Source organism: Bubalus kerabau, chromosome 13 (genome assembly GCF_029407905.1).
Source record: "Bubalus kerabau isolate K-KA32 ecotype Philippines breed swamp buffalo chromosome 13, PCC_UOA_SB_1v2, whole genome shotgun sequence".
NCBI classification, from domain to species: Eukaryota; Metazoa; Chordata; class Mammalia; order Artiodactyla; family Bovidae; genus Bubalus; species Bubalus kerabau.
In genome coordinates this window covers 38,831,340-38,853,929 of record NC_073636.1, presented here as the reverse complement: position 1 = coordinate 38,853,929, position 22,590 = coordinate 38,831,340, and the positions used below count along the sequence as shown (strand labels likewise).

The 22,590-nt window shown below is 43.7% G+C and overlaps 1 protein-coding gene across 4 annotated transcripts in view; it reads right to left on the bottom strand.

The window, feature by feature from the left end:
• SEC23B (SEC23 homolog B, COPII coat complex component) overlaps positions 1 to 16,544 on the bottom strand; it is a 33,796-nt gene extending 17,252 nt beyond the window's left edge. The window contains exons 1-11 of one of the 4 annotated variants that reach the window (XM_055544091.1): positions 16,140 to 16,544; positions 13,957 to 14,179; positions 12,673 to 12,730; positions 10,023 to 10,109; positions 9,109 to 9,345; positions 8,898 to 8,983; positions 7,744 to 7,888; positions 7,151 to 7,309; positions 6,705 to 6,820; positions 4,624 to 4,747; positions 3,579 to 3,659 (exon numbers count right to left, since the gene is read on the bottom strand). In XM_055544091.1, the coding sequence (XP_055400066.1) occupies positions 3,579 to 3,659; positions 4,624 to 4,747; positions 6,705 to 6,820; positions 7,151 to 7,309; positions 7,744 to 7,888; positions 8,898 to 8,983; positions 9,109 to 9,345; positions 10,023 to 10,109; positions 12,673 to 12,730; positions 13,957 to 14,177 (1,314 nt within the window). In that variant the 5' untranslated portion in view covers positions 14,178 to 14,179; positions 16,140 to 16,544. Of the gene's footprint in view, positions 1 to 3,578; positions 3,660 to 4,623; positions 4,748 to 6,704; positions 6,821 to 7,150; positions 7,310 to 7,743; positions 7,889 to 8,897; positions 8,984 to 9,108; positions 9,346 to 10,022; positions 10,110 to 12,672; positions 12,731 to 13,956; positions 14,192 to 16,139 lie in introns of those variants that run through there. The other 3 variants (XM_055544089.1, XM_055544090.1, XM_055544092.1) reach the window with 3 other exon arrangements.
• Between the last annotated feature and the right edge of the window lie 6,046 nt (positions 16,545 to 22,590).

Below are 22,590 nucleotides of genomic sequence, written 5' to 3'. Positions count from 1 at the left end.
CACTTATCACAGTGCTTTAAAATCAGGCTTTTCAAATGGGCACTCTGATCAGTTTTCATTACATCACTGAGACGTATCTCTACACAGACACACACAGTGCAGAACACTGACGTCAACTGAGAGGATAAGTCAGGGACAGGGAAGAAGCAAATACTAGAAGAGAGAAGAACCACCTGCTTAGCTTGAAAGATTTGTGTGCTTCCCCCATTGTTACCAGACTAAGAAATAATTACAGAACTTGAGCTGTCAAATATTAATTCTTAACCCAATTCCTTTATGCAAAAGCGAGGTATAAATTCTTGGTAAGAGAACTGAGATTTTAGCTGTGTAAAAGCTACTTTATGTTGAACAGCTGAACGGCTCCCCAGTGATAAGAAGTTCATTGAAGTGTGAAGGGTATCACAGCTTTAAGCATAACATTGAGAAGAAAAGCTACAGGTATCATACACCTAGAACCATGAACCAGGGTCTGAGACATACATTCAACACCTCACTAAAATACGGAAAACCATCCTTGGAGAGCAACACGACTGTGCATTGAGAGAGTCATGACACCTCTCATACATTTCTCTGAATCCACCCGCAGTGTATAGCGTCAGCTGAGGACAGCTGACATCAGTCCAGTCTCTATGGAGCCAAGCCAGGAGCCTGTGTCCCCGGGGAACAGATCCAGCATCTGAGGAAGGTGACGCTCAGGCAGGAGAGGGGAGAGTCACAGTGAAATCAGGTCACAGCTCCTTGTGCTTCATGAGACTTTCCTGAGAAGATCGCGAGATGGACAGAGGTCTGGGTGTTCACCTTCCCTTTAACTCCTGCTGGGCAGTGAGGCCACCCCCAGGAATGAGGGTGAGGAAGTAACGGGCCTGCCCACCTCCTTTTCTGGCCTTGTTAACCCTTCTCTCCAATCTCTCTCCACACTGTCCAACTCCATTTTTAATACGTGAAACTCATTCAAGTTTCAGATCCACGGGTTCAGAATACTGTCACCCAAAACATGCCATGATGGCCTAAGGATTATTTTAAACTGAAGGTCATTTTTTAAAAGCAGAAGTAAAAAAAACTCTCCGTCCTCCTCCTGTCTGAAGTAACCACCAAGGACATGCTAGATGCTCATCAGCCCAGAGATGGCGTGGAAGAATGTGTAATGACTTGTGCTTAAAAAACCCTCCTTTTTCATGAGTTTCCCCATCTATCTACGTTTCCTCCATCTACCACTCCTCAGGATCCAAAGTCCCATTCCTCTGTGTTATCCCTCTTCAACAGATTTATTGCTCTCCTGTTAAAAAGCAACATACTCCCAAGTTCTAACCACCCCTTGCAGTTACCTATCACTAGGCACGTATGTGCTGTGTATATGTGCGATGCACACATTAACAAACTTGCTTGTTTGCCTGTTGTTAAGCTGTGTTTTGTCAGGTCCCGAAAAATTAAACTGACATGGGCAGAATAGCACCAGCTGCCAAGCGTGGTCACAAACCATCCAGAGCCCCACAAGGACTTCTCACTAATACACAAACTCCTTAAGTAAGCATTTACCCTGCCTTGATCAGAAGAAAATGGAAAGATGGAACTAGAAGTCACCATTTTATTGAGATTCAAATACACTGAAACACAGGGTTATCAAAGGATAACCTAATGCAATCAGAGGAAAGGCTGCTGGCAAACAAGATACTCGTGTTATGCTATCATCTCATTCAACAGGTTTCCTGCTGAGGCAAAAAGGGAACGGCCCCTGTACCTGAGGCATGAGCAGTATCGCCTCCCCACAGCTCGGCTGCAGGCACACAGATCACTCAGGAAGTGTGGGCCCAAAAGGGTTTCACTTGCATCTAATCATCCGTCCAGCCTCCACTTCACAGCAAATATACGACAGAAAACAAGTCAAATGAGAAAACAGACACACGGAAACCTTGTGACACTCAAGGACAGAAGACACTGGCACGTGGCTCCGTCTCTTCAACAGACGTCATCAAACAAGACAAGCTAGAAAGCATAAACAAAACGACAGGAAGTCCATTCTAGATCTTAGAAGACTGAGGATACATAATCCCAGATGCAATGCTGGTTAGAGGGAAAAACAGCTGTAAGAGCACTTGGAGAGAAAGCAGGGAAAGAACGTGACTGTGTGTTAGATGGTATCAGGAAACTGCTTTCCTAGTCTTGAGAATAGCCTTGTCTTCAGAAGCTGCACACTGAAACATGGACTCAAGACATCTGCAATGTGTTTTCAAAGGCAAAATAGGATAGCAAATATGGCAAATAGAGGATATCAGATAGGTAACTCAAATGTGGCCAAGAGGACAGAGCGATAATCCCGACAAAATGTCCAGGATTGATGAGCCTAAATGGTGGGGAAAGAGGATTCATTACGCTCTCCTCAGACTTCCCAGTGTGTCTGAAAACTGTACTTCCCTCGCCGTTGCCTCCTCCCTCCCCATCAACAAGTGTCATCGCTGATCCCTGCTGGACCCCAGAGCAGCTCATCAGCATGAACTAATCGACAACACCTTCTGAGGCAGATTCTAAGTTTATGGGGAATATTTAGGAACAAGGAAGCCTCCCAAGGCCCCATTGAGAAACAGGAGTACAAGTCCCATAGTACTTGGGGATGATGAGGGACTCATCAGAGGCACTTGGGGCAGCAATCCACCTCACCCAAAGGGTTACAGGAAAATTCTAGCAAATTATCTTGCCTCTGGCAACTTCAAACTTGCTCTAGGTAGTTACTAGTGAAACATTCATTGCTGAGGACAGAACTCTGATGTGAAGGGTGAACTCTAGTGCGGGCATCCCTGGTGCTTCCCCTGGGCTGCTCGCTGAATCCTCCCGATAGTGCTATACAGCAGGTCCCATCACTTCCTTTATTCCCCAACAGAGATGCTGAGTCCTGGATCCGTGAAAGTACCTTGTCCTGACCACCCTCCACTTGAGTCCGCTCCCAGCCCTCCTGTCCACCCTCAAGTTGAAGATGACGGTGGGGAAGGACATAAACATCATCACCCTGCCCAGAGCCAGCCTGGACAGGCCTCACTGGACCGCTAGTGCACCCTTGGTAGCTGAAGTGTGAGAAGAGGAAGCGGGCTGCCAGCAAGGCCACCTCCCCACCTAGTAAGGGCTGAACCGTGCTTCCACGCACTCGAGGAACACCAACATCTGCACGCACAGTGTCATCCACCGCCCAGCTAACTCGAATGGTCTCTGAGAAGTGAGACAAAGGCAGCCCTTCCAAGGGCAATAAGCACATGAGTTTATCTCAAAAGGGCTGTGCTCCATGGAATGAAATGCCTAGTGGTTCTCTGGCACGACCACCCAAGCAGGAGTAGCAGGTGAGGGGGACCTGGGCCTGGCTCCTCTGTGTCAGCTCTGACCCTGAGCAGGATACTGAACCTCTGCGAGCCTCAGCTTCCTCCTCTCTGACCATTTAGATGGATGGACGGAAAGACAGAGATGACACCACCCCTCCACCCCTCTGCACAGACACAAGCCAACAGGTGACACACAAAAGGTCATCCAGCTTCAACCCATCTAAGCGGTCAAATCTGGGACAGAGGAGGGAAAGGTGAGGAAGTTTTTCTTACGTTTTCTGACACACACGGTCCTTTCACATTCAGAGACACACAGGGTCCGATGGCTCCCGCAACCTTCAGCTCCCTTGAGGTCTGAGACAGAATTACACAAGAGCACACAGTTAACAACCACTAAGAACCACCGTCTTACAAAGGACACAACTAAAACTTAGAGGAAGAAATGGCAGGGTTATCACTTCACCCAGAGAAAACCCTACAGGGATTCCAATACACAAAAGCTGGTACACGGTTCTCCATGGCTTCTGTGAACCGACCAGAACTTTAATAAAACCCTCCTTGAGAAGCAGCATGTCTTGTTCCCAAGATGATGCCACATGTCCTGCTTTCTCAAAGTTGAAATGACTGTGCACACAGAGGACAGCAACCCCACCACCACTACTACGTTCCCCAATGCCACGAACCTGCTGTAATTAGTCACAACTGTCAATCAGCAAACACGCTGTCCTGTGTATCTTTAAAATACTTAATTCTGAATTCATTTCAGCAAAGTCCATTCTTCATCTATTTAAATAAACCTCAAACATCTGATGACGTTGTTTGAAGTTTAACCCAGATGATTTACTCATTATCGCCAATTCGCAAAGTAATATTTACCATCGTATTTTCTAATGGTCACTTTGACTGTTTTCTCAGTGACTCAGGATCAAGGGTATAGGTCTACAGTCCCTGAGTGGAAAATAAAAAGCTATACTCATGATGCCGCCCTATTTAAGAGCACTCTGGTCCGTCTGCAGGCAGGTGTTATGCACGAATCAGTGGCTGAGTGGGTGCTCAGCCTACCACCCGTAATCTATGGCCTGCTGTCCTAGGGTAGGGCAGAACCTGCAGGGAGAGCAGACAACTCTGTGTTTCAAACACTGATAAATACACAGTTCATTCTTGAGAAGCAAAGCGACCAGGGATGGTGGGATTATTTTGCTGGGAACTTCTTATCTTTATAAGTGCCCATGTCCTGCGGGGTGAGGTTTCTCCAAGGCCAACTATTAAATAAGCAGGAACACTATTCTTCCCTTAAATCTTTAGAAATATATTGTACCTTTACTTCCAAAGTAGCACCAAAGGCCATTCGGAAATTGCCATTAAAATCTTTACTGAAAATTCTTTGGAATGTCTGCTTGAAGAGAGAAGTGTTGAAAGAATCTCCCATCACCATGTAGCCTCTAGGAAGAAAAAAGGAAAAAGAAAGTGAACCTTTAGGATGACTGAAAGCCATTCAGAGGCTTCTTGGGTACTGACAAACAATTAATTTAGAGAAGAAAGTAAAAAGCAAGCCTGTCTATAAAGGTGTTACTGACAATACACTGCTTGCTAATGGTAACAGCCAGTTCAAGCTGTACTCATGACACTATTTTTAAAACATGAAACAGAATTATTTAGAACAGCACTTGTATCTTGATCACTATGGCAGTTATATAAACCTACAAGAGATGACAAATACCTCACAGAACTAGACATACACAGAGATTTTAAAAATGAGTGCATGTAAACACTGGTGAGAGCCAAGTCCAGTCCATAATGGAGTTAACTGTATAGACTAAGTCAAGTTTCCTGGTTGTGACATTGTGCTGAACTTATGTAAGATGCCACCACTGGGCTCCAAAATCACTGCAGATAGTGACTGCAGCCATGAAATTAAAAGATGCTTACTCCTTGGAAGGAAAATTATGACCAACCTAGATACCATATTAAAAAGCAGAGACATTACTTTGCCAACAAAGGTCCGTCTAGTCAAGGCTATGGTTTTTCCAGTAGTCATGTATGGATGTGAGAGTTGGACTATAAAGAAAGCTGAGTGCTGAAGAATTGATGCTTTTGAACTGTGGAGTTGGAGAAGACTTTTGAGAGTCCCTTGGACTGCAAGGAGATCCAACCAGTCCATTCTAAAGGAGATCAGTCCTAAATATTCATTGGAAGGACTGATGTTGAAGCTGAAACTACAATACTTTGGCCACCTGATGCAAAGAACTAACTCATTGGAAAAGACCCTGATGCTGGCAAAGATTGAAGGTGGGAGGAGAAGGGGACGACAGAGGATGAGATGGTTGGATGGCATCACCGACTCAATGGACATGAGTTTGGGTGAACTCCGGGAGTTGATGATGGACAGGAAGGCCTGGCATGCTACAGTCCATGGGGTCACAAAGAGTGGACATGACTGAGCAACTAAACTGAACCACTGGGAATTGCTGGATGAAAAGTACGGACAGATCTCTTTGTACTGTGTTTGCAATTCCTTGTGAATCTTAATTACGTCAATTAAAAAGTTAAAACAAAAATGATACAATCATCAGCTGCGTGTGCTCAGCCACACCTGGAACACTCAGGGGTTCTCAAACCCTGCACATCAGAAACGCTCAGCAACTTTAAATACGCTGATGCCCAGGCCATGCCCTGTGCTAATTAAATCTGACTTTAGGAACAGGACTCAAATCAAGAGTAGCTTTTAATGTTTGCAGGTGATTCTGACATGCAGCAGCTTCAGACCAGCACTGCACATCTGTGGATCTCACCAAAATCCCCAGAGAGTTTGTTAAAACCGACCACCACGCTGGAGCCTCAGCCTCTGATTCAGGAGGTCTGGGGTGAAGCCTAACTGTACACATTTCTAATCAGGCCCCATGGAGCCCTGAGGTGGCTAGTTGGGCCTCATCCTGCTTTGAGGACCATGCCTCCACCACGCCATCCACCAGAGGTGAGGACTTGTGCTCTCAACCCACCCCTCACTGCACCCTCCAGGCTGTCAGGAAGTGTGACTGCTAGGCCAGGGGAGGGGCTCCTAGTTTCTCCGGCATTCAGACCTATCCCCTACCCTTCTCACAAGGAAGTGCTAAAGGCCACACACTTCACACTTGCCATCTTGCCCGGGTATCTGGACAACTCTAAGAAATGAAGTTCCTCTGAAACGACAGGTTCCTAGGGAAGCCTGACCTCCCTCCGATCATAGCTTCTTCCTCCGAGAAGTGCACCACCCTCTCCAGCTCAGAAACCACAGCCTGGAGCCAAATGAATGCTCCTGTGAGCCAGCCTGGGCCCTCCCCACAGTTCCACCCCTCAGTTCTCTTTCCTTAGAACCACCACTCTCACTTTACTCAGGGAGGGGGCTCACTGTCCACATACCCAGTAAGATTTGGGCAACACTTCATCTCCAGGAGTCCAGTCTGATCAAGGGCACAGGCGTAAATATCAATGCAGTGACCGTTTGCAGCAGTGCGGTTCGCAAGCATCTCATAGTGCTGCAGAGAGAGAAAAACCATCTTCATGGAACAGGGACATTACGACCATTAGGTATCCTCAAAGTTTTTCGAGATTGGAAGCTACACTTTTTTTATATGGATCTCATAAACGAAACTGTCCCCATGTCCCCTGTTTGATCACATCCACTCTAACGAAGGTCTCAGAACTGGGGCAGATATTTAATGTCAGCGAGATCTGGCAGGTCATCTCAGCAAATGCAGCTCTCCTGCCACACAGCATGGCCTGGGCAGAGCAGAGGTTGCTCCCCTGAGCAGCCGAAGCCCCACCCCGGGTGACGACACTTACAGCCCGTGGCCAGGAGCACCTACCTTGGTTGCCTTTTTCATGAAGCGGGCATTGTCTTTCTCAATGTCATGCCAGGAACGAATAGGAACCTTTAATTCATCTCCAACCACCATGCCAGGTCCCTGGGTGGGGGGTCCCCCAGTGAACAGCATGATCCTGGCTCCCGTGTTTGGAAAAGTGCCCTGTGACAGTTGAGTGGCAGCATGTTAGAGACACACAGCCCGCCCCAAGCATACTTCCCACAGAGATGCCGCAAACGTGCGCTCCCTCAGCTGTCGTGAACTGTCGTGAACACTGAGGACACTGCAGCAAAGAGCAGACGACACTATGGACAAGCAGCCTCTCACTTCCAGGCTGAGGCTCTGGAGAGCTTTTATTAATTTACTGTGATCCCACTGCCCTAATGGTCTTGTGTTTCTCAAGAAAACTTTCTATAATTTTCAAAACACTGAGGGCTCCTTCAGTGTGGACAATAATAATCACTGAAGTACGTTCTGATAAACTAACACAGCCAGCTGACTGGGGTCACAGCTGATTTTTCAGACAAGGCCAAGGAACACACCTTCTGCCATCAAGCTTGCAATGTTTGGGGGCAGGGCAGTAAATTCTGAGTTACCTCCAACAGGCCTACAGCAATGGACAAGGCAACACCAGTGGATCGCAAAGGCCTCTTCCCCTGAGGTACGGGCCACGGGTCCCTCTGTAGTTCCCCAAGGAGATCAGTGAGGTTCATGTCAATCTTGTGAATGGGCTGCAGAAACCTGCATGATTTTGAATGGCCACGTCAAGTCTGAGTTAATGAAGTACTCTGGTCCTCGGCCCACGTAACACATAGCTACTGCTCTTCAAAACGTGTATCAGAGTAGAAAAAACTTGCAGTTTTTTTCCTTCAAAGTTGTCTCTAACTACAAGCACAAAAAACTCAAAGCAATTTTATACAGGACAATCTCTTAAAGCCTAACATATAATAATTTGTACATGTAGTGTGAAAAGACAATCGATTTCAAACAGGAGCAAATCAGTTTAATTAAAGTTTAAGTGGCCAAAAACAACAACAACAACAACAATCCTAAAGACATGCCTAACAGGAACTCAGTTCACGTAACGTTCACAAGCAGGGACAACCTTCATCGATCGTTCTGAAGACTCTCTCAAGGTTTCTCTTAAAACACTTGGAGTCATCAGGGAAACATCGGTTTCTTAGAGAAGAGGCTGTAACCATCACCTTATGTTGGCCAGCTGTTAACCCAGCCCTTGGCCATTCTAGGAGTGCAGCAGGCCACGTGAACTAAGTGCCCAGTCTCAGGACACTCAGCAGAAGCCTTTTCAGTGTCTCCAGCTTTACAAAATGGGGGAGTTCCCTAGTGGCCCAGTGGTTAGGAATATGGGCTTTCGCTGTTGCAGCCCGGGTTTAATTCCTGGTTGGGGAACCAAAGTCCCAAAAGCTGCAGTGCTGCCAAAATTAAAAAAAGGAAAAAAAGGACAACAGCCATGTGTCTAAGAAGAGGGGAATGACCGTGTGCAGTGCTCGCAAAACCTCTATGGTGATACAACTCTAAAAGGAAAAGCATCCTGAGCAAAACTGCCCCAGGATATATGTGTACGTATATACTTATATAGATTATAAATTTTAAACATACACTGATATATTATGCTTATTATTAAACATGAAATATTGATTAAGCCTAATCTTTTTTTCCCCTTTAAAAATAAAATACAAAGCACTCTCACCGCGCCCCCTCTACCCCCCACCCAAGGGGCCAGGCTCACCTGCTGGACACGGACGGGCGCTCCTGCGGCTGAGCCGGGCGCACTGGCTGCACGGGCATCGCAGGCTTGGTCAGGCCCAGCATGTCCTACACAAACCAAAAAGACGCATTTCTCGTAACACGATAAGAGAATGGCTCTATTTTTTTCCTTTTTCTTAATGGAACTTTAAGAACTACCCCTGCTCCTGCCTGAGGACAAGCTGCACACTGACCTGGATCTGCCTGGCAGTAAGGTCCTTCGTGCCCCGGAAGACGTAACTCTTGGCGATCCCCTCGCAGCTGAGTTCGTGAACCTGTACCATCCTCCCAAACGTGATCAAACCCACCAGCGCGTCTGGAGGGAGGAGGCTCAGGGACATCTGCAGGGACTCCTTGAGTGCTTGGAGGTCATCATCCTCCAGACACGTGTCCACCACATACAGGAAGATCAGAGGGGATGGGGCGCCTCGCTGGATGTGGGGGAAAATGGCATACAGTTAGTGTACAGACAGACGTGACCTGCTCTTTTTAAAACAAAACAGGTATGTATTAAATAACAACTCTTTATTTACACTCGTCAGGGATAACAACATCAAAACACACTTCTACTTACCTCATTAAAAGGCAGGTTTTATCAGAACCAACTGGATGCAGACTATTTGTATCCAACAATTTATTCCCCATTTTGAATGCCAGGCCTTGCTCTAGGTCCTGCCATACATCAGCAGACCAAAAGGCCAGAGATCCCTACCTGCCTGAGGAGCTAACTTTCAAGAACCGAGAAGAGGGGCGGGATTGTGCAGGTGGGGCAGGGTAGGGGTGGAACTCCACCAGTAACTGGGAGGCTAGGGCAGCCTTATTAAGAAAGTAACATTTTGGATTTCAAAAGGAAAAAAAAAAAAGAAGAAGTAACGTGAGCAAAAAGCTGGAGGGGAGGGAGGGAGCAATGCAGATACAGGGAGAGAGCTCCAGCCTGAGGAAAAGCCAGAACAAAGGCCCAGGGACATGTCTGTGCCCACACACTGAGCAGTCAAGGATCCCACTGGCCTTGCAGCTGTAAATCGTTCATATGGGCAAGAGACACAGAAGACAGTATTTCAGAAGAAACTCAATACTTAACACTGCTCCTTAAACACATGACAATTACCTGTATCACGTACTCAATTGTAGAAAACTGGGGCATCAATTCAGCAGGCTGGTTCACCTCAGATATGCCTGCGTAAGCTGGAGGAAACTGGAGAAAACAAGACAGAGCAATGTTTCATGCGGGCTGAAAGTTACACTATGTCTCTTATCTTCCATTTATAAAAACAGTAATAGTTTAATGACCACGTATTTATTCTGAAAGTATAAAACCTAGAACATGTTACTAAAATACAAAAATCTATTAACACTGCCCTATATCACACTGGAACTTTATTTTAAATGCAGTTTTCAGATATGCTGTAACTTCTAAATGATTAAAACACACACTATTAAAAACCATTTCCTAATTGTTGCCTATAAATGAAGGGCTGAGATTTTAGCTGTTTTATCGATTATCTGTGTGGAATCTAAAGCTTTTATTTAGGTTTATTATTCTAGCTGTGATCAATAAAGTAATACATGTTCATTGTAGAAAACCTGCAAGTACAAGAAATTTCATGGATAGAGGAGCCTGGCAGGCTACAGCCCACGGGGTTGCAAAAGTCGTACATGACTGAGCGACTGAACAAGAAAAATATAAGAAAAAAGAAACAACCCCCTGATCACACACACACACCCACACACACTCCCACCACTTGGAGGCAGCCTCTGTCAACATCTCAGCTTCCACACTTGTTCTTAAGCACAGCTGAGATCATCTTGCATGCACAATTTTGCAACCTGCCTTTTGGTGCTTAACATAATGTCATAGGTGTCTTCTTTTTTCTCTGCAAACATTTTAGATTCGTAGCTTGTATGTTGCTTTTCCTTTCCCCCCAGTTAAAAATTGAGGTATGATGCCGTACATACCAATTTTACCATCTTTTTGAGTGTCCGGTTCAGAGGTCTTAAATACACTTATAACGCTGTGCAACCACCTCTAACATCCATCCCCAGAACTTTCCTCATCTTGTAAAACTGAAACTCTGAACCTCTTAAACAATCTCCGCTTCATCCCCATCCAGCCCCTAGCACCCACCTCTCCGTTACTCCAAGTACCTCATTTAATGGGGATCATATATGTTTGTCTTTTTAGGACTGGCTTATTTCATTCAGTAATATCGGTAAAGCTCAATTACATTGTAGCGTTAAGTCAGAACATCCTTGCATCTTAAGGCTGATACTATTTCACTGAATGCAGGACACTTGCTTACCCATTCACCTGGCGGCAGATACTGAAGTCAGGTGAAATGTTTAGCTACTGTGAATACTACTACTATGAATAGGAGTGTATATCTACAAGATCCTGTTTTCAGTTCTTTTGGATATATATCCAGAGGTGGGAATTCTGCATCATTTGGTAAACATCACTAATGATTAGTGACGATGAGCACCTTTTTATGTGCTTATTGGCCATCCATCTATCATCTTTGGAGAAATTATCTCTTCAAGTCCTTTGGACATTTCTGAACTAGGCTTCCCTGTTGTTGACTATTACGAGTTCTTAAATATTCTACACATTAATCCCTTAGACATACGATTTGCAAATACTTTCACCCACTGTATGAGCTGGCCTTTACTCTGTTGACACTTTTTGATCCAGTAGAATTTTCACAATTAATAAAATTAAACGGACATCAATTCTGAGTGTAATGGGGTGTAGGAATGTTTTTAAGACTTGTATATACTTCTGAATCGCCCATGGAATCTTGAATGGTGGGACTTCCCTGGTGATCTAATGGCTAAGACTCCATGTTTCCAATGCAGGAGGCCTGGGTTCGATCCCTGGTCAGGGAACTAGATCCCACATGCTGCAACTAAAGATTCTGAATGTTGCAATGAAGATCTCATGTGCCTCAGCTAAGACCCGGCATGGCCAAAATAAATGAATGAAAGAAAAAAAAAAATACTGAATGGTACCTGCTTCTAATTCCCAAGCTTATACTCAGTTATCAACTACAGGCTGGTCCTTTATCACTGGTCTCAGTGTGCACTGAGCATGAGACTCATAATTATGATCAAATTAAGAATAAGTAGATTATTACTATCTTAAGATCTACTAGAACAGTATATATTATGATGAGCATAATTAATTATTTGCTAACTGCTTTACCATAGTTTATATACAATAAAATTCACTCATTTTAAATGCACAATTCAGTGATTTTTAGTAAATGCACATAGAACTGTGCAATACTTATCATAATCCACTTTTAGAACATTTTCTTCATAGACACACTTCATGTCAAAGAGAATTCTCTCTCATCATTTGGGAGCTCTTAGCGCAATAGCTTAAAAATGCTTAAATCAAAACAAGATAAATACTGATATTTGACCCTAAAAGTTAGAAGGGTCAGAAAATGAAAATCCAGTATCCAATTAAAATAAATTGAAGTCAAATGTAATATAAACACCTTATCTGTTTTCTAGGGTAACATACTCAGTGCTTACAGAGAGCATACTTAGGAAAAAAAAAGAAAGGAATTCTATGCCCTCTTCACAGCAAACAACAAAGACTCAAATAAAGAAACGGAATGACCATTTCAAAGAAAAATTACGGATGTTCAATGTTCAATATTACCAGGAGAGACCCAAATTCACCTCAATTTTTTCAGCGTAGGACAACGAACTGAAACACAGGGAATACTTCTAAAATAATTATATTCACATACCTGATTTCTCTGGAAACAGAAATTACAGGCCCAAAGTTTTGCTCGATAATCAACCTGACTGTGAGAAAGATAAAATATTATATCCAGGTTCTATTTTCATTTTTAACACAGTACTGAGAGGGGGATTTTTGTAGAAACGAACACCTCTGGCATTAATACGTCTCTGGTCAATAACGTGTTTTAAGCTAGAAAACATTTACGTGTAAACTTCAAGTTCAGTTAATCTCAGAGATGTGTTTTCCTATGAGGGTGCATCAGTGGATGAAGGCACGCAACACCTTCTCAGCAGCTCGAGTTCTGGCTAAGGACACAGAAAGGCTCCTTCAAGCAGCAACAATGAATGGCTACTAAACCGTTTTTTCTCTTTTCTGACTTCCTAGATAATATTTAGAAGTTCGTGAGCTATAAAATTTATTCGTTACTTCCTATGGCCCCATTATCTAAATAGTCTTTATGATTTTCCTAACATCTTTACTTTTCGGATATGTGAAACTACAAAACTTTAGTACTAAAAAGTACATTTCACACAGGAAAAACTCCTCAGATTTGAACCACACTTAGTTCACTTGAAGAAGTTGGGTAGGAATGCTTCTGGGTTGATACACTTCCTAAAACTTGTTGCTTGCCCCCTGCTTTCTACATTTAGAAAATTAATATCAGGGGCTATTATTTTAAAAGAGCAGCAGCATCTTATACATGGGCACATCAAATAAAAGCAAGGAGAATGAAGTAAAAAAAAGTTCCCTTATGTAAAAATTTTATCCTTTAAAGAGAATTTATGACACTCTTCATTTGTTTACAAATTTTTTGAAAGAGTGCTCACATTTACAAGAGCGATCACAGGTCACTATTCCAGGCGCAAAAAAAAGTTACGCTTAACAATAATATCTTTTAAGAGCTCAAATTTCTTCTGCCTGTTACTTCTTCCTGCCGTAGGGATCACCATACCAGGGAGGTGCGACAGAACTGTCTAAAGTATTTGGATTTTTCTGGAAAAAGCTTTCAAGATACCAATAAAATGAATGGTTAAACCAAAAATAAACTGCAAACCAGAAGGGAAAAACAACCAATCCTTTCCCTCCACCTCACCCCGTAAGTTCTAATTCTATTTGGAGTTATCAGGCCGGAGGGATTCCCAAAAGCACTCATTACCTAAGTATCTCACTATTCACTACTCATCTCAGATCTGACATCTTGCCCAAATGAAACACTTTTATGAGAATCACGTAAACATCGGAATTTACTGTAGTTATCCTTTCTACTGGTTTTTAAAAGAGTTCATACCAAAGTGGATTGAGAATGGCTTTGCAAGTTGGCCTGCTGCAGAGCACCGGTTCATACTGTACGGGAGGCAAGTCTGGACGTTCTTTTAAAGGAGTGAGAAGACAAGCCAGGGGAACAACCATTCTTGTAGCCTCGAGTCTGCTGGAAGGCCACACATTCCAACTAAAACGCACGCCATCGCGTTCTTCATTCTGCTGAATGAACTCCAGGTATGTGGCCATTGCTAAAAAAAAAACTACAGATAAACCCTTAATTGTATGTGAAATTCCCAAATGAACTTCAAAAAAAAAGATGATAACCTAACGCAACATTCTTTAAACACTTAAGTGTAGAAGAACTTGTCACTGGAGGATGCCAACGTCTCACTTCTCTCTGACCCTCAAGGGTCAGTTAACTTTACGGCTACCTTTCCTGTTCCTTTCTCAAATCCCCGTTTCTAGCACTTAAAAAAAATATGAGGGGTGGGAGGTTTACAATCACTTGGTTATCTCTAAGCTGCATGCAGTTGAGTAAGAGTCATTTAAATCTCCTCAAACAGCACACTATCACTTCAGCCAAGCAGATTTCAACCCCATGTTCAAGCCCTGTTTCAGAAGCTGGCTATCTTCCTCTCTGACCCCCTTTCCTCCTGATTCTATTTGAGTAAAACATTGTATTAAAATTTACATTCCAAGTGATCTTGGTTTTGTGCCCTTTTCCCTCTTTCCATTATTAACTACAGAGAAAAGACCTAGATACTGATGCTCAAATGCTATTCATGGAGTGAACAGCCCCCAGTTCTTACCCAGAGTACTTCTTGGGATCACCGGAATTAAAGGCCAGCGGACTACCACACTACATACACACCTCACCAGCACCTACCCTCTCACCACAGTCACTTATGCTCATGCCTTGAAAGATTCCAATTTTAACAGCCATCCAGATTAAGTACATTTTCCAAACCCAGATAATGCCAATTCCCCTGAGTGCTCTATACATCCTGTTTACATACTAAAATCTACGCTAACATACAGTTCAGCTATTAGGTAGGATTCAAGGGAACAAAAAGCTCAACAATGGGAAAAAAGGTAAATTAAGGAATCTGTTATATAAGTGGCCTCTAGTGCTCACTTATGCAATGCTAAATAATGACTGTCTCCAATTATTTTAAGATGTACCATACTGTTAATAATTTGGACAAAGAGAACAATGAACAGCTTATAAATGTGAATGAATCGATTACTCTGCTACACACAACATAGACCATAGAAATTCCAAATGTCTGTTCAAATTAACCCCCTGAGGCATATGTTATTTCTTGCAAAAGTGGGAAACTAAGGCACTATATACACAGAAACACTTCCACAGCTTCCTGGGCAGCAAAAGGTAATTTAGGTGGGAATGAAAGCACTCTCAGCAAGCACCTCAGCAGCCTTCATTAAGTGACCGTTTTCCTTCTCAAAACATTTCATTACTAATAGGTACTATATTTCCATCCTATGTCCCCAAGCGCCTACATATTAAAACCTGCACTGTCCATTTGCCACTGCCTGTCTTCCCCTCACTCTTTCAACAGCATGGAATCTTAACTCTGGGCTCACAGCCAACAAGGAACTTCACCAGGTCAATAAATCCTCTGAAACTGCATGCAAAACTGTGTGCATGAGCCAACAGTGCATTTTTCTAGAGTCGAGTCGACCACTAACATGGTATTTTCAAAGGGGAAAAGTTTCAGAATGGGTTAATAGCTGAATGGATGAACTTTGAACAAGTAAAACTCTAAAGATCCTGTATATGTATGTTAAATAAAAAAAAAAAATCTGTACCATTCATTCCACCTTAAGGGCATGACTTTTAAGGACGCAGTTAAGGCTAAGCAAGGAGTCCGAAGACCTGGGTTCTTAGCTCCGACTCCGTTACAAAACGTAAATCATTTAACTTAATTCTAGAGTTCCTCAACTTTAAAATGGACGTTGGATCCTTCCGGGCCCCCCTCCCCCGAGTCCGAGGGATTCTGTGCCAAAAGCAGGCCCGCCGCCCCAGCTGGCGGGGACCGCGCCACTCTCAACAAACCCTTGGGACACCGATCCCCTCAGTTCCTCCGCCTGCTCGGAAAAGGCCTCGCCCCAGGAGGAACCCACCCGCCCTTAGCAGAGACTCATGTCCCAGCTCTCCGCCTCTCATCACCTGTACTGCCCGCTCACCTGGCCCGGGGAGCTCACCTGGCCGCAGCCTTCCGCAACCACAGCTGCTAAAAGCCGGACTCCGGCTCCCACCACCAAGTCCACCTCAGCTCTAAGCCGATTGGTCAGCACTCTTGTGCGTCACTCCACGGCGCCGTCCGCTAGCCAATCAAACACGGCCCGGGGGCGGGAGAGAGGAAGGAAGACACTCAGACAAGCTGCGCCGCCATATTGAAACAGGACAAAATAGACACGCTTCATGCCTCAAAATCACAATTCCTCAGAATACACGTTTTTCCACGTTCACCTCTAAACCCTTCTGCCGCACGGAACACAGGCGCATACATAACTGTTTTCTAGGCGCAACCAGGGCGCCTCAGGAGCTCGCCGCCGTCCAATAAGACGTCCGCTCCCTTCAGTGGGAAGTCCCCCTCATCACCCTAGTTACCGGGAAGCGAGAACGATGACGTCCGGTAGCGGAAGAGGGCGGGGCTTCTCGCAGAGGAAACCAGGTTGGACGGAAGGAGGTTTCGGCACGCATAAGGGGGCGGAGCTAAGGGAGCGTGGGGTGCGTGAGCGCAGGAGTCCGGTCGGTCTGTTCTTTGTCCTGTATGTGTTCTGTCTTGGTTTGTGCAGGTGCATTGAGGCTCTTTGCGGGGCCTGGCATTAGTAAACAGTTCTTCTCTATCCCTGTCATCCTTCCACGAGAAGGTGAATAATTGGGAGCTGTCGTAGTCAAACATTTTAAGAGATTAACGAAACTCCTAACGGTTAGGATGCAACTTTCTAAAACCACCACTACCGTTTTACTCCCTCTAAGCGGCAAAACGGAGCGCGTTTGTTAATCTAATTCAGAGATACCGCCTCTGTATAGCATATAAGAATAAGCAAAATTATATAAATGTAAAACTATTCTTAGATCATAGCAAGGCGTCCAAGAGTTAATTAGCTCAAGTTAGTTCAGTTCGGTTCAGTCGCTCAGTCGTGTCCGACTCTTTGCGACCCCATCGACTGCAGCACACCAGGCCTCCTGTCCATCACGAACTCCCAGAGGTTACCCAAACTAATGTCCATTGAGTCAGTGATGCCATCCAACCATCTCATCCCCTGTCGTCCCCTTCTCCCGCCTTCAATCTTTCCCAGCATCAGGGTCTTTTCAAATGAGTCAGTTCTTCGTATCAGGTGGCCAAAGTATTGAAGTTTCAGCTTCAACATAGTCCTTCCAATGAACACCCAGGACTGATCTCCTTTAGGATGGACTGATTAGATCTGCTTGCAGTCCAAGAGACTGTCAAGAGTCTTCTCCAACACCAAGTTAATATTAGTACAAAGTTTTAAATGACCAACAGATCATAGAAATAAGTTTCAAGTTGATGTACTCTGAAGTTACTGTTAATATGAAAATTTTTCAGGAATCCCCTCACCGTCTAATGGTTAGGACTCCCATGATCTCATTGCAGAGGGCCTAGATTCAGTCGCTGGTTGGGGAACTTAGCTCCCACAAGATACGCAAATTCTATTCCCCTACGTAAGCCAATGAGAACAAAGCTCCTTTAAGAGATGTAGTAATCTAATTTATTAGAGCTCTCTAAAGTTACTTGCAGAAAAAAAAAAAAAAGTTGAATAATGGTTCAGTTTTATTGAACAAATTTACAATTTTCATGTTTCTAAACCATTATGTAAGAGTAATGTTAGGGTTTTTTTAAGTAATTAAACTGGTGTAACTTTAGGACGTTCAAATCAATTATTCTCTGAGTAAGGAGACACGATTAAGGTAATACACATTTGTGTTATATTTCACAGTGCAAAAATTTTACCATGTCCAAGCTCATGCTGCTTGCCCACACAACAGGCTAATAAATCGGGAGACCACCTGTTGGGGCAAAGAATAGCAACTTTAATCTAAGAGCCAGCAGACCAAGAAGACTGGTTCCCACCAGGTTGAGGAGGGGATGTGTTGATCTTTCCTGCACCCATTCACAGGTGGGTCTGGTCAGGATGTTTCCTGTGAACTAAAGAAAGGTATTTTAGCTTAACACGCAGCCATGGGAGGCAGAGTTCCTAAACTGGATCATTATGGACACTTTAAGTTTATAGACAACTTCCCTTTAGTGATTAATTTGAAGCAAAAGCAGTAGAATACAAAGTTTAAAGTAAAAGAAACAAATCCAGTATTGAGTCAGGTTTATTCTTCTCTTTTACAGAAAGACATAGCTGGGTTTTTTTTTTAACCAAACATTGGAAGACTATCATTTGCCAAAAATTTTCTTGAGTTATTTGAACCTGGATTGCTAGTACTAGAAATTTCTGTAAGAAGAATTTTTTTCAATCTATCATATTTAAAGTATTAGAAATTTATTTATTTTAGGAATTTCCTTACTTTATGAATAGTGAATTTTAGGAATAGTTGATTTATGTGACTGTGTAGTTATCTTGATAAATGTGGGAAGGAAGAAAATTTCCTCTGTTCTTCTAGGTTCTTCTCGCTGGCTGAAAAATTAAATCAACATTAGACATTAGCAGGAGAAAATGAAACAAAATTTTAATAACATATACACAGGGGAAAGACCAGGTTAACTAAATAACTAATCAAAATGTTTGAAACCCTCACCTTAGAAACCATCCTCAGTTCAGTTCAGTTCAGTCACTCAGTCATGTCTGACTCTTTGCGACCCCATGAACTGCAGCACGCCAGGTCTCCCTGTCCATCACCAACTCCCAGAGTCCACCTAAACCCATGTCCATTGAGTCGCTGATGCCATCCAACCATCTCATCCTCTGTCGTCCCCTTCTCCTGCCCTCAATCTTTCCCAGCATCAGGGTCTTTGCCAATGAGTCAGCTCTTCGCATCAGGTGGCCAAAGTATTGGAGTTTCAGCTTCAGCATCAGTCCTTCCAATGAACACCCAGAACTGATCTCCTTTAGGATGGACTGGTTGGATCTCCTTGCAGTCCAAGGGACTCTCAAGAGTCTTCTCCAACACCACAGTTCAAAAGCATCAATTCTTTGGCGCTCAGCTTTCTTTACAATCCAACTCTCACATCCATACATGACTACTGGAAAAACCATAATCTTGACTAAACGGACCTTTGTTGACAGAGTAATGTCTCTGCTTTTTAATATGCTATCTAGGTTGGTCATAACTTTCCTTGCAAGGAGTAAGCGTCTTGTAATTTCCTGGCTGAAGTCACCATCTTCAGTGATTTTGGAGCCTAGAAAAATAAAGTCAGCCACTGTTTCCACTGTCTCCCCATCTATTTGCCATGAAGTGATGGGACCAGATGCCGTGATCTTAGTTTTCTGAATGTTGAGCTTTAAATCAACTTTTCCACTCTCCACCTTCACTTTCATCAAGAGGCTCTTTAGTTCTTCCTCACTTTCTGCCATAAGGGTGGTGTCATCTGCATATCTGAGGTTATTGATATTTCTGGCAATCTTGATTCCAGCTTGTGCTTCCTCCAGCCCAGCGTTTCTCATGATGTACTCTGCATATAAGTTAAATAAGCAGGGTGATAATATACATCCTTGATGTACTCCTTTTCCTATTTGGAACCAGTCTGTTGTTCCATGTCCAGTTCTAACTGTTGCTTCCTGACCTGCATACAGGTTTCTCAGGAGGCAGGTCAGGTGGTCTGGTATTCCCACCTCTTTCAGAATTTTCCACAGTTTATTGTGATCCACACAGTCAAAGGCTTTACACAGTCAATAAAGCAGAAATAGATGTTTTTCTGGAACTCTCAACTAAAGACTAAAGAGGATATTGAGGGTGTGGAGTGAGTTATCAGACATCACACAGTAAATAAGGGCAATGTGGTTGGGCAGATTAAACTCACTGCCTTCTTCATTCATAACTTTCTAGAGATGTGGTCATCCTCTTCCTAGTACAAGGAGAGAGACAGCCTACAAATGGAGATCCTTCTTACAAATATAAATGTTTCTTACAAAAGGATAATTCCTACTGGCTAAGAGTTTTTTCCCAAGTCTGCTGTTTCTTAGAAAATAACCAGCTTAAAATAATTAATACACCAAGAGACATATTTGGGGGACGCAAATTCTATTCCCCTATGTAAGCCAATGAGAACAGAGCTCCCTGAAGAAATGTAGTAGGCTAATTTGTCTCTAAGATATTAAGAAGAGGTGGCAAGAATACACAGAAGAACTGTACAAAAAAGATCTTCATGACCCAGATAATCACGATGGTGTGATCACTGACCTAGAGCCAGACATCCTGGAATGTGAAGTCAAGTGGGCCTTAAGAAAGCTTCACTACGAACAAAGGTAGTGGAGGTGATGGAATTCCAGTTGAGCTATTTCAAATCCTGAAAGATGATGCTATGAAAGTGCTGTACTCAATATGCCAGCAAATTTGGAAAACTCAGCAGTGGCCACAGGACTGGAAAAGGGCAGTTTTCATTCCAATCCCAAAGAAAGGCAATGGCAAAGAATGCTCAAACTACCGCACAGTTGCACTCATCTTACACGCTAGTAAAGTAATGCTCAAAATTCTCCAAGCCAGGCTTCAGCAATACATGAACCGTGAACTTCCAGATGTTCAAGCTAGTTTAGAAAAGGCAGAGGAACCAGAGCAAATTGCCAACATCTGCTGGATCATCGAAAAAGCAAGAGAGTTCCAGAAAAACATCTATTTCTGCTTTATTGACTATGCCAAAGCCTTTGACTGTGTGGATCACAATAAACTGTGGACAATTCTGAAAGAGGTGGGAATACCAGACCACCTGACCTGCCTCCTGAGAAACCTGTATGCAGGTCAGGAAGCAACAGTTAGAACTGGACATGGAACAACAGACTGGTTCCAAATAGGAAAAGGAGTATGTCAAGGATGTATGTATATTGTCACCCTGCTTATTTAACTTATATGCAGAGTACATCATGAGAAATGCTGGGCTGGAAGAAGCACAAGCTGGAATCAAGATTGCCAGGAGAAATATCAATAACCTCAGATATGCAGATGACACCACCCTTATGGCAGAAAGTGAAGAGGAACTAAAAGCCTCTTGATGAAAGTGAAAGTGGAGAGTGGAAAAGTTGGCTTAAAGCTCAACATTCAGAAAACAAAGATCATGGCATCTGGTCCCATCACTTCACGGGAAATAGATGGGGAAACAGTGGAAACAGTGACAGACTTTATTTTTCTGGGCTCCAAAATCACTGCAGATGGTGACTGCAGCCATGAAATTAAAAGATGCTTACTCCTTGGAAGGAAAGTTATGACCAACCTCAATAGCATATTGAAAAACAGAGACATTACTTTGCCAACAAAGGTCTGTCTAGTCAAGGCTATGGTTTTTCCTGTGGTCATGTATGGATGTGAGAGTCGGACTGTGAAGAAAGCTGAGCGCTGAAGAACTGATGCTCTTGAACTGTGGTGTTGGAGAAGACTCTTGCGAGTCCCTTGGAATGCAAGGAGATCCAACCAGTCCATTCTGAAGGAGATCAGCCCTGGGATTTCTTTGGAAGGAATGATGCTAAAGCTGAAACTCCAGTACTTTGGCCACCTCATGGGAAGAGTTGACTCATTGGAAAAGACTGATGCTGGGAGGGATTGGGGGCAGGAGGAGAGGGGGACGACAGAGGATGAGATGGCTGGATGGCATCACTGACTCGATGGACGTGAATCTGAGTGAAATCCGGGAGTTGGTGATGGACAGGGAGGCCTGGCGTGCTGCGATTCATGGGGTCGCAAAGAGTCGGATACGACTGAACGACTGAACTGAACTGAACTGAACTTTTCTCTAAGTTAGTAAACCATTTCACTCACAACAAAAGGTGAAGACCTTTCTTTTCCAAAATATGTATTTATTTCTTTCATTTTTGGTTCCACTGGGTCTTCATGCTGTGCCTGGGCTTTCTCTAGTTGCAATCAATGTGGGCTATTCTCTAGCTGTTGGGCACAGGCTTCTCAGTTGCAGTGGGTTCTCTTGTTGCAGAGCACAGGCTCTAGGTGCATGGGCTTCAGTAGTTGGGGCTGGCAGACTCTAGAGCACAGGCTCAGTAGTTGTGGTGCACTGGCTCATTTCTCCGTGCCACATGGAATCTTCTTGAGCCAGGGATTGAGCCCATGTCCCATGCATTGGCAGGTGGGCTCTTACCCACTGAAACACCAGGGATGTCCCAAGACCTTTCTTGGTTACAACCATGAAGACATAGATATAAACAGAATATAAAACAAAGAACGTTGTCTGCTATCCATTTCTACAGGGATCAGTCATGAGCCACTAGAGCCTCTGACCTACCATACACCCTGAGAAGAATTCAATACAAAACCCAGGATGAAACAATAAATGTTTTGGATATACAGGCCCATAGACAGGCTAGTGAACACAAGTTAATATGCTTGATACACAGTTAGGCCAAACAATATTGAAACATCAGGGCCTGGAGTAGAGAAAGGTTTATTGAAGGCCTGATTCAAGGTAATGAGTGGCTCATGCCCCCCCTCAAAACACAGAAC